Source organism: Astatotilapia calliptera, chromosome 19 (assembly GCF_900246225.1).
Source record: "Astatotilapia calliptera chromosome 19, fAstCal1.2, whole genome shotgun sequence".
NCBI classification, from domain to species: Eukaryota; Metazoa; Chordata; class Actinopteri; order Cichliformes; family Cichlidae; genus Astatotilapia; species Astatotilapia calliptera.
Genome location: NC_039320.1, coordinates 25,549,713 through 25,561,479, shown reverse-complemented (window position 1 = coordinate 25,561,479; position 11,767 = coordinate 25,549,713). Strand labels below are relative to the sequence as shown.

Here is an 11,767-nt window from a genome sequence, read left to right as displayed (position 1 = left end):
TGACAGGCTCACCGTCGGGTGGAGGACACGCCAGGAACCTTTTAAATACGCGCCGCCTCTCGTAGCTGACAGTGCAGGAAGAAAGGTGGTAGCTCTTACGACGTCGTCAGCTAAAGGTATAATTTATAGAGTTTATATCGTGGTTTTCAACAAAAATTATACGTTTTATTTTGCAATTTTACAAATTTTCCATCAAGTTTAAGTAAATGTCGTTGTTATTAAGCTTTGTACTCAGTGCTGTACTAGGGACGTCCGCGGGACGAGCAAACAAGTCATCTGACTCAAACACTGACTGCGGGGACTGAGTTTGTTTTCCTGTGGAGTAAAGATTTTTTTTGTTCCTTAGGCGCACACACAGCAAAGGGGAAAACATGGACGCCCGGACCAGTTTCATTGTGTTGTGCTTGATTGGATTCAGCTGCGCGGAAACGGTGAAATTTTTAGATTGCGGTAAGTTACGAGTCACGCTGATGGTGATGATTCACTTCTCCATTTAAATGCTAACTAAGAGACTAATTTTAACCCGTGTGATCCGTCGAAACTGTTGAATGTGCGATTAATACACTTGTTTGTTATTAAACTTATTGAATCTCTTTAATCGGTTTCATAGACTAGTTTTCTGTCACTTATAGTCTTGGATATTTTAATTATTTTTGATTTTCGTCCTTCAGTTCAGATTCCAGGATGGGTCTCCATGATTCAGCTTAAGTCATGTGTTTTTGTAATATGAGTGGTATTTGTCAGGAACAAGACTCAAGCCATTCAAAACTGGTATTGGAGTGAAAGTAGATGACTCATAGATGTCTCTAACATGTACCAGTGCTTCCTCATGCTGCTGTATCAAGAAAACAGGAAAGCTGACTGACAGAATTGTGCACTTTGTTTTTTAAGTTCACTATATGCTTTAAAGTTATTCAACCTGTCCTCCTCCACCACGCTTAAACAGAGGTAGCACCGTTCACGCCTAGATCTTCATGCGCACACACACCCCTACATGTCCATAATATAAACAGCCACACAAGCTCTTCTTATATATTTTGAACAACATTTACCACACAATAGTGAGGCTTTGGTGATCTAACCAGATGCCACCCTGAATATGACCTAGACCTGTATTTGTCTTGCAAAAGCATGAATCTGGTGGTTTAGTTGCACTTTGCGATGAGTTCACTTCAATTTTAAACTTTTTTTTTTTTTAAGGCAGAACTGTAAGCATGCACACTATGAAATCCCTCCAATCCTGTTTTGTTTTTCTGTCTCTCTTCAGGCTCTGTTTCTGGGAAAGTGGTGACGGTTGAAATCACCCCTTGTCCCAGTCAGCCCTGCAAGCTAAAAAGAGGAGACTCCTACACAGTCAATGTGACATTCACCTCTGGTGAGTGAGCCCCATCTTTTAGAAATGTTTCTCCCAACGTCCAGAATATAAATGCATTTCTTTTACAACTAAAGCTTTAATCACATTGTCATGTTTGCTTCAAGCTGTGCCGAGCCAGGAGAGCACTGCAGTGGTTCACGGCGTCATCGCTGGCGTTCCTATCCCCTTCGCTATTCCGATTGTAGACGGCTGCAAATCTGGAATTGAGTGTCCCATCCAGAATGGGCAGACTTATCACTATGTGGCTACATTACCTGTAAAGGACGAGTATCCAGCTGTAAGTAGTTCATGCCACCCTGGCAACAGTCGTTTGCTCCTCGATACTGGTCATTATCAGTTTCTTTCCTGTCTGCAGGCTGTTGTAATGTGACAAATCTGCATTTAAAGGTCTCTTATGGTTTTATTCTATGGAGATTTAAACAGTAATTGACTCCTTCAGGTCATGGCAAACTGTTAGCTGGGAAAATGTGTGCAAGCATGACTATAGTCTCTAATATTCCATCATGATGATTTTGTTAATGTGTACAACTAGTTTTGCTTTATGTTTTCAGCCTGTATCAGTAATTCTGGACTCTGCTCTTGTACCCTTTATTTCTCTTTTCATTGACATCGAACATGCACTCTGTTCACTGGCTACTTTTTTCTTTTTTCCCCTCCAGCTCAAGCTGGTTGTGGAGTGGGAGCTACGAGATGACAACACGAAGGATCTCTTCTGCATCAAGTTTCCAGTTCAGCTTGTGTAGCAAACAAGTAAATGCCTCTGAAAGGGAACTAGTTTTGACAAGTGTTCTACTAGCATTGAAAGATCTTGTTTTATATCGATCAAACTGATTTTTAAGTGTTCACTAGTTTGCAAGACTTTATCGCACATCTAAAATTCTGCTGAAATTAGAGGCTTTTGTTTTTTCTCCCCACGGTCTTCCTAATAATCAAATTACGAGTTGTGGATGTGTGATTGACCCTGAACTACATTCCACTGCTGTGGAACTGTCTTGTCTTACTGGCTGCTGTGTAGTCAGAAGGTACATGCTGTACTGATCTTTACTATGAATTTTGTAATATTTCTTGTTGACCGTGTGCAGCAAGATTTAAGGAAGGGAATTGTTAAAGAAAATTCTAATGGAGCTCTAAATGTGTGCCCAAATGGCATTTTTGTTACATGAATGTGTGTTTTCAATAAAACTTTGTCAAACACCTAAGGCCTGTATTTTAATATTCAGGGTATCCTTCCATCATCTGGGTTCACTTGCCCGAGCACTGTCACAAAAGCCCAGGATTTACCATAAGTGACTGTAGAAAGCTTGATTCATATGAAAGGCTTGACACCGGCAGCATCTGACCAATAAAGACTAAAATGTCAAATGCACAACAGCTGATTCTTTAAAAAAAAAAAAGGAACATGAAACTTTACTATACGGGAACTGAGGTTAAACATAAAAGCAAGAAAACGGTAGTATGAGTGTGTAAGAGGAAGAGCTTTGTAGAGTGTTATAGTTGGATGTTCAAGAATTGATTCATATTTCATTAAATTGTTTGACTTTTTTTTTTTTTTTTTTAATATAAAAATGCTCTGAGTTAAAGAGTAAATATAAAAGTGGGCTCAGTCTAAGTACAAATAAGGCAGGTTTTATAATATACTGGGACTTTATAGAATTTGTTTTTTGCAGCTAACAGGGGGGGGGGGAACAAAAAAACAACAGCAAGGGATAATCACAAACGCTGACATGACACACTACAGAAAAACTTTCAGCCCTCATAATCTGCACGCAGGCCTGAGGAGGAATCTTCAAGGAATGGTGATGCTGTTTTCTGGTGTCATTAGGTGATTTCATACCTGCTGATCTCTATTCTGAGAAACTACCCTGCTCTGCAGAATAAGTTGCCATGGCAAAACAAGAAGCGAGCCAGACTTCTGGATAAGAGAAAAACCTGTTTTGTAGTTCAGGCATCTGGTTACCCGTCGGGGAACTTCCATAACAACTTGTATAATAAAGTTATATAGTCAGACTGGTACGAGGCAATTGCTTTTATTTATTTCCTTTTATTTCTTTTGGCTCAACCTTTTTTGGTGTCATCAGGTCTAATCAGGCAGCTCGGAAAACACGTTCTTCAAATGAGGAATGAAACTACACTAATAAAAAAACCAATAAGGGAAAGCTCAATCATCACAGTTTAATGCAGTTAAACTTCCGAGATATCAGTCTGTGCAGTAAGGAAGTGTAAACTGTTGTGACTCCATTTCACCTGCCTTGGTACAAATGAAAGTGACAAAAGGTGCACTGCCGAGGCAACAAGACCACCTTCAAGAAGGGAGCCAGCCAGTGGCAGCCACAGGTCATCGCTCTCTCCTGATTCCTCTTGACAAATTTTCTAGTTTTGCTTCCCCCCCCCATGTCCTTGTCATTGCTGATAACATTAGACCATATCTGCAGCCCTCGCAGGTTACACGTCAAGTTAAGCTTCTCCTGGTTTACCAGGGATTCAAGTACTTCTGATTTGGGCCTTTTTCAGAGGAGCTACAGTATCCAGAGTCATACACAGTGAAGTTGTAATACTATTAACAAGATAATCAATGTCTGTGGGAGGAGGGCTTCTTGTCTGTCCTTGTATGCTGCGTGCACATGCTTAAGGCTCTACGCCCCTGGGTTGCTTTGTGTTGTTTTACTGTTCTGTTTTTGAAAGAGCAAATTAAACCATCTTTTTGAGTGGTTGGATGTTTTTAATTGGATCTATAAAAAAAAATTACTGCCCGGATAAAGGTTTTTATGCTGGCTTTAAAACTGAAAACCATGACAAGGCAGAGATGTGCGAAGTTTCCCACTAGCTCCTTGGGAATTACCTTGTTGGTGCAAAAACCCTCACTCATGTCTGGCAAAGCAAATTATGTGTTTTTCTGACAGGCTGTAAGTAACAAAGTCCATAAAGATACAATTTAAATTTGGTTCTTTGCCAATGTCTGCTGGGGTAGTTAGTTGCCTTTTTATGGTTGAATGACTCATGTGTAAAAGAATAAATAATTGTAAATAATCCCTCTGAAAATGGTCAAGTAAAAGGACCAGATTAAAAATGAGGGGAAAAAGCAGCCAATGTAAAGAAAAACTTGCCTGGAGCCTTGAGAACTATTGTTCAAGACCACTTTAAAAAAAGGAAGAAAGTCTGTCTCCTTGGAAGCACAGTATAAAGAAGAAAGGGGTGACTCAAGAGTTTTGCACAGTTCTATTGTAAAATAAATGTAAAAATAGAAAAAACTAAATCTGTAAACTGCTGGTCATGAGACAAACTCAAAAACTGCATACTTCAGAAATTTTATTGGTCTGAACAAAGGCCAGAAGCAAGGAATGACAGTATGAATGCACAGATGTAAAGAGTCTGTAGATTTGATAATACTGATGAAGAAGTTTAACCAGGTCACATGCAGAGAAAACCAGCGTTTTAAAGCAGCTCTGGAAATCCTCGCTGAGCGTTAACACAGGCTGTGCAGTTTGATAAAAAGACCAAAAGGTTTGAACATCGAAATATCTTCAAGCCTTTCACTTTTACAGCTAAGTCTGAAATGCAATGAATTGTGCAGTATGCAAGAAAACCCCACAAAGCAGAATAATAAAACACAACTTGATGAGTTAGTAGATACTCAAATTACAATGTAGTTAGAGCTGTTAAAATAAGTGCTGTCCCTGACCTAGTTAGATATATATATATATGGAAAATGAGATTAAGGCAGTATATGCTTGGAACAAAAACAGTTTCAGCACTTTCACAGCTGAATAAAAGCTAGTTGAGCATATCTGAGCATCAGGTCACAGGTTTAGTGCAAGCAGGGCACGGGGGGTAAACAGGACCAGTATTAACGTAGCTCGCTGCTTCTCTCTCTTGACATTTCAAAGGACCACAAACTTTGCAGAATTCTTAAACAATGTGTGGCGTTACAAATTTTTTGAAAACACAAAAGCTGCAGTCTTTCCACAGTAAAGTCAACAACACTATCACCACAGAGCCCTATACAGCCAGCCCATACCAGCCACTAAACCTAAGGAAATAACATGAAGTAATTCAATGGCATGAAACTTAGAACAAAAGCAGTCGTAGTTGGGTATCCCTTATTGTATGGGAGCTAAGCAGTTGGATATCACATAACCGGATAAAGTATATGAACAAACTTAGTGTTGGCTCATACTCAAACATTGCCGTCATCATCAACCCCCGTGTCACGTGTACAATGTATGCAGCATCTTGGTCCTTTTCATTGTCCGTTTTGCTTCAGCCTCTCCAGCCGCTGGAGCAAAGCATTCCCAAAGGCTTCTCTGTAACCCGGACTGAGCGTGTCTAGGAGCGAGTAAACAGTCTCGTGATACTGAGTCGTCAAATTCTCGTTCACTTGATCGAATGCATAGCCCACCACCTGTTTGGGAAGAAATCAGTGATTTACTGTAAAACCTCTGCACGGTTTGAAGTCTTAAAAGTGAACGCATGTGGGTAACGTGTCACTGCATCGTCTCACCCTCAGCCCAGCCTCAGTGAGCTCCAGACAGTAACGGTTTCCCTCTCTTGTTTCCACATTTATGTAGGCCACGTCGGACGCGCTGTTGAGACTTTGTGACACGTGCATTTCAGACACAGCAAAGAGGACGTCGTTGACCACTGCTTCAGCCTCTAGTCTCATGTCCTTGACGTCACCGAGCTCAACAGACTCTTCATCAAAAGCAGAGACCATGGACTCCTCAGCCTGGCAGTCTACCTCCATCCCCTATAACACGTTAAAACAACAGCATTGGTTGATTCAAGTGTGATGGGCATAAAAATTGAAAAATGGTGGTTTTTAGAGGTTACATTCAAGATTTTTGAGAAGATTAATTAGTTTCAGACTATGCTAACAAAAAGAAATAAAAAAAGACATTGAATAAAATCAGAATTCTAGAATTAATCATTTGATATCATTGTGAATTGAATATCTTAAGGGCCTTTACTAACCTAAACTGCTAACCAAGATTTTGACCCGTGAGGATCTCTTTTGCATTTCAAAATACCAGATTAGTTTAATTTAAAAAAAAGAAAAAAACTAAACAATCATAATGAACAAAGGAAAAAAAGGCTTTAAAAAAGGAAACGGGATGCTAATTTATAAACAAAAATTCCAGTCACATAAATGGGATGAAATATGCAGTGAAGCATAAACTCAAACTCACGGAGAGAAGTCAAAACGTCCAAGGTATCCGAAATATCTTCTGAAGTAAATGAGGTACACAAACTGGGACTGACTGGTCACCTCCAAAATTAGATACATAGTTCACCAAAAATGTTGTAAAAGGGACAAAGTTTGCATTGCTCAGGTGAATTCCAGCAGGTTTTGAAGGATTAGCTAGTAAACGTCTGTTATGATTATTTTTGACAGCAGCAATTAAACGCATCATGATTATAAAGTTAAAACTAGATCTGCCAACATACCATATGGGGAATCTATCTGATAAAAAAATAACCTTGAGATCCTAGAAAGATTTATTTATCTAATGATAGAGCCATATTTCTATGATATTTAAACAATGAAGCCAGTATGTGCCAAATCTGTGTTTAGCTGTTAGCATGCAACCTTCATTTCACATATCCGTCTCTGTGCTTTGGCCCCCAGTTTTTGTGTCTTTATCTGATTATTAAAAACAGTCTGTCATTGGTGGAATCTGTACAAGCTGCTTAGGTGTTAATAAAAAATTAAGTTCTAAAGAAAAACAACCTCTTTATACAGGATATAACTAAACCAAAGCCAAGTCTGATCATGAGCTGGTGGATGTTAAAAGGTTAAGAGATGCCTAGTCTTAAAATTCAGTTTGGTTGGTTTTAGACTTTAAGACTTTTTTAGGAAACACAAAGCTGACCATCCACCCATTTTCTTCTACTTATCCAACTCAGGGTCACAATGGGACTGGGGCATGTCCCTGCATAGGGTGAGAGGCAGGTTACACCCTGGACAGGTCACCAGGGCTACAGACAAAAACACATCTGTGTGTGTCACATCTGATCTTCCTGTGACAGTGTATCTCACCATGTCTAAAGCAGAAGTGAAACATGAGGATCTGACGTGTTTGTTTAAAAAAAAATGCAAAGTAGACTATTTTGAATACTTAGCATCCTGTAGGAGCTGACTGTGTGACTAAAGGTTAAACCTGTATTTTTTGGAGCAACCACTGGACAATTTTAAATGTTTGCTTCACTTCCAGAGTTCAATACAGCTCCTCTGAGAAGGAAAACATTGCACCAGACACGTATCTGAAGGGGATTTCTCAATCTGTTGTCAGCTGAGGGAACTTTAAAACACTCCCTCGACACAAGAATGGTTGTGTTGCTCCCGGCAACACAAAACAGCAAATTTTGATTGATGGTGGTGTCAGTGTTTCCCAGTGCTCAACTGGACAGATTTACAAACTTTTACAGGCTTTTATTTTAATTTTCAAATTTGACTGAAAGCTGAAACCGTACCATACGAATCAGTAAAAACTACTCAACGTATCACGTGTTCGACTTGCTCCGTGGCAACAGGTATTTGTTGCGCAAGTTCGGTTTTGTCACACCACGTTTACGTCAAGCTGCATAACATTAGGAGCTTTTTTTCCTGCATATCTTGCCGTCTCGTGGTTCCTAACTGGTTTTTCATCATTCACACGGGTGGCTTGATGCCTGTATGGAAAGCAGCCTTGACCTAATCCATACCTTCGATGTTAAAAACACAGAGAATGATTTTTATGGGATGAGAAAGTAGAATAATGGACATTAAATACCATTCTTGAACCAGGAAGAGTACAGTTTTTTAGTTTTCTGCTAACCAAAGTGTTTTAAGACTAGGTTTTTGGCAAAATATCTTATAAACCTTAGATTATAAGGTTTATCCACCAAACCACTGAGGTAGTAAAAATGCTAGTGATCAAAAATTATTGGAATAAATTCTAATTGTGTACAAACAAATTAGTGTATAGTCCTATTTGCTTATAAAAAAAATGTCAACAGATGTCTACAGCCACTCCTCATTTTTCAACAGTTTGCCAGAAAAATGGGAAGGTGGAGTGATTAATTGAAACATGTGCAAAGACACATGGAAATGCAGTATATAAGGTGAAAACAAGTTTGAAAGTCAATATTTTTTTGTAATTTCTTTAAGTAGTAGAACAGGCTTCTTAAAGGGCATTTAAAGCTTTTCTCTCTATGTTGGCTGCCTTTTGTTCTACTCTCTGTCAAGATGATCCCAAAATGCTTCAATTATGTTGAGCTCCTCTCTGGGGAGGCCAATCCTTCACTGACAGTCTTGTAATCGTATGTTTTTCTATTCAGGTACGCTTTTACTTCATTGGCAGTGTGTTTGGGATCACTGCCATGCTAAAAAAAAAATGAATCTGTTAAAAAGCTAGTAGACCAAAATCTGCAAGTACTTTTCTGTGTTCATAATTTCATGTATTTTGACAAGATCCACAACACCACTGGCTGAAATGCACCCCCCAAACCATGACAGAGCCTCCACAGTGTTTCACAGATGGCTGTAGATACTCACTGCTGTCCTTCTCTGATTTAAACTATCATACCTCATAGGGCTGAACGATATATCGCATTTGCGATAATATCGCGACATGATCAAGTGCAATTTTCTAACCGCAAAGGCTGCGATTATACTCTGGACATGTCCAAATTCATGGGCTGCATCCTCCTGAGGCCGCATTTGTAGACCGATTACGTCACAGCGACGCGCCGAAGGCTGTCCAAATTACTACCATATCCCAGAATTCATAGCGCGGCCCAGCCAAACTCCAGTTTCCAGCAATGGCGGCCGCTACTAAGTTTTAAAATTACTCATACTAATCTTTCTGGGTCACAAAATAAACTTTTAACATATTTTCAGGCGAGAAAGTAGTTGTGTAAACATCAAATATCTGCTCGGTTTATCAAGATATCCCATATTTGCAAAAGTGCTTCGACGTTTTCAGAGGCGTCTGCTACCCACCAGCTCGACAGCTAGCCGGGAGCTCGAGGGTTACTGATGCGGCCGAGAACGGCACAACTCCCGGCACATCATTTTCAGATCACCGCGGAGTTTCGCTGCTCGGGTTAAACGTAATATATAAGTCACTTAGACAACCTAAAAATGTTATTGTTGGGCTTTTTTCAGTGTTTTGTTTGTTCGTGAGTAAATCGGTTTGGCTGAGATTAAAGTTATTAGATTAGATAAAATAAAACTTTATTAATCCCCCGGGTGGGTTCCTCCTTGGTTTTCACACAGCTGACTAAACGTCAAACAGAAAACTTATTAAACAGAAGTATGAGACAGTCGAGAATTTACACCAGTGTCTGATTATATTTTAGATAGCAAGAAGCAGACGGCCGAGTTTATTAAACTCCACCGAGACAGCGGTGACGCTAATCAGAACTAGACCGTCCAATTTCACGCCTTTAAATTTTAAAGGCGTGTTTGTGTGTGTGTTTATACAATTGCTATTATGTTTGCACTTTATGTGTAATGTTACTGACTGCAGAGATCAGTAAGATGTGTGTATTTTTTATTTATTAGTTTTATTTATTTAATATTATTTTTTAATTGAATGACTGTCTAGTAGTTCACAGATGTCGAAAAACTGAGTGTGGTAAAGCCACTGATTTTGTTTATATATATTTCTGCAATCTGCACATTGTACTGACTTTCATTTTAATGTTTACACCAGGGTTCCTTGTCAGCACTTTATGCTCAGATGTTTGTAAGCTAAAAATAAACTATTGTGTATGTTCAAATATACTGTTGTGATTGAAGAAGTTAAATAAAAATGTCAGTCATCAATTCATGCATCACCTCATGTCATCATAACAGAGGTCTGTCTTCCAGGAAAGAACAGTTTAAAATTAATGTAATATAGTATTGGCCATACTATATGATGTATTGCTTGTCTTTGTTTAATAATACAGAAGACAAAGACCTTAAAAAATAATCGCATATCGCATCGCAATCGCAATATTGGGGCAAAAAAATCGCAATTAGATTATTTTCCATAATCGTTCAGCCCTAATACCTCAGCAGTTTTCCCTGTTTGCCTTCCTTAAGAATGGCCTCTCGACAGCCACACTTCCACTGAGATAATTTCTGATGACTATGTGTTTTCCTGACAGACTGCTAGCAGCAAAGAGCCTCAAGATACAATTTAAAATTGGTTCTTTGCCAAGTCATTTGTTATGTGCAGCCAGTTATGTCTGCTCTTTAGTTAGTTCATACCTTGAATTATGTGCATTTTTATGGTTGAATGATTTCAGAGTCAGTGTGAAATGGTTTAGTAAAGAAAGAAAGAAAGAAAGGAAGAGCAGCCAAGTGTCAAAAGAAAAATCTGCCTGCAGACTGAAGATTTTTTGTTCAAGACCACTTTAAAAAAGGAAGAAGGTCTGTCTCCTTGGAATCAAAATATGAGAAAATGAGGGTGACACACGACTTTTGCACACTACTGTAATATAATAAATGTAAAAATAGCATAACATAGAAATGATCAAATACAAGGAACTTAGAAATTTAAGTGGTGGTCATGAGACATACTCGAAAACTGCTTACTTCAGAAATTGTATTGGTCGGAACAAAGGCCAGCAGCAAGGAATGATAGTATGCATGCACCACAAAGACTTTTAGAAAGCCTGGAAAACTGTTGCTCAAGAAAACTTTAGAGAAACACAGAAAACTCTGAATAAAAAGAATCTGAATGAAAATCTACATACTGCCAACGGAGACATGCCAAACTGTGTTTCATTGTTATTGTAACAGTTACAATAAAGATCTATTCTATTCTTTTGCATTAAAAATAATTCACTGTTTAAAGCGAAAGCACCAACATAAAAGCAAAAAAATAAAACAAAACGTGCACCATCAGCATCTTGTCCTGTTATATAGCCATTATAAAGCGTTCTACTTTCCATTATCTGATAATTACTGTTGCACCACAGTGTGTGGTATCTGATTGTAGTAATAAAAGCAATGTAACAGCGACATCTCGAGGACTGTGAGTAACCTTACCTTATTGCTAGCTGTGCCCTGTCCACAAACAAACATCATAGTCAGTGGTAATGAATAAGTGTGCGAATTTAAAGCAGCTATTATAAATAAAGTCCGATCAGCTGTGGCTAATTTAAACAGCTAACAGTTGCTACATTTTGGGGGAAACTCGTAACTGAACCACTGCCCGCCATACCATACTTCTGCCACTTTCTTTAAAATTATACAGCGAGTTCTAGCTTAGACCCTAACTGATGGGTTTACTCAGATCACGAAAAAAAAAATCATTTCTAACTAAAGTGCGTTTATTTTTCTCACCTCCTCGCAAGCGGTGTTCTTCCGGCTTGTGGAAGCTTCCAGCTCTCCGTGGGCAGGACAGTCCAATCAGCGCCACC

At 38.9% G+C, this 11,767-nt stretch overlaps 2 protein-coding genes across 3 annotated transcripts; one reads left to right on the top strand and one right to left on the bottom strand.

Moving 5' to 3' along the window:
• Positions 1 to 2,574, top strand: LOC113012324 (NPC intracellular cholesterol transporter 2). Its single transcript, XM_026152448.1, has 5 exons — positions 1 to 116; positions 347 to 450; positions 1,268 to 1,375; positions 1,480 to 1,652; positions 2,035 to 2,574. Exons 2-5 carry the CDS (start codon positions 372 to 374, stop codon positions 2,116 to 2,118), a joined length of 444 nt encoding a protein of 147 aa, XP_026008233.1. The 5' UTR covers positions 1 to 116; positions 347 to 371; the 3' UTR covers positions 2,119 to 2,574.
• A 2,090-nt stretch (positions 2,575 to 4,664) lies between these two features.
• On the bottom strand, positions 4,665 to 11,747 carry gskip (gsk3b interacting protein). Of its 2 annotated transcripts, none has more exons than XM_026151597.1 (3): positions 11,691 to 11,747; positions 5,874 to 6,119; positions 4,665 to 5,774 (listed from the first exon to the last, which is right to left on the bottom strand). In XM_026151597.1, the coding sequence occupies exons 2-3, from the start codon at positions 6,114 to 6,116 to the stop codon at positions 5,616 to 5,618; spliced, it is 402 nt and encodes a 133-aa protein (XP_026007382.1). In that variant the 5' UTR covers positions 6,117 to 6,119; positions 11,691 to 11,747; the 3' UTR covers positions 4,665 to 5,615. The 2 variants fall into 2 exon arrangements, with proteins under 2 accessions (XP_026007382.1, XP_026007381.1); XM_026151596.1 differs by lacking the exon at positions 11,691 to 11,747 and adding an exon at positions 11,394 to 11,668.
• Positions 11,748 to 11,767: the final 20 nt, after the last annotated feature.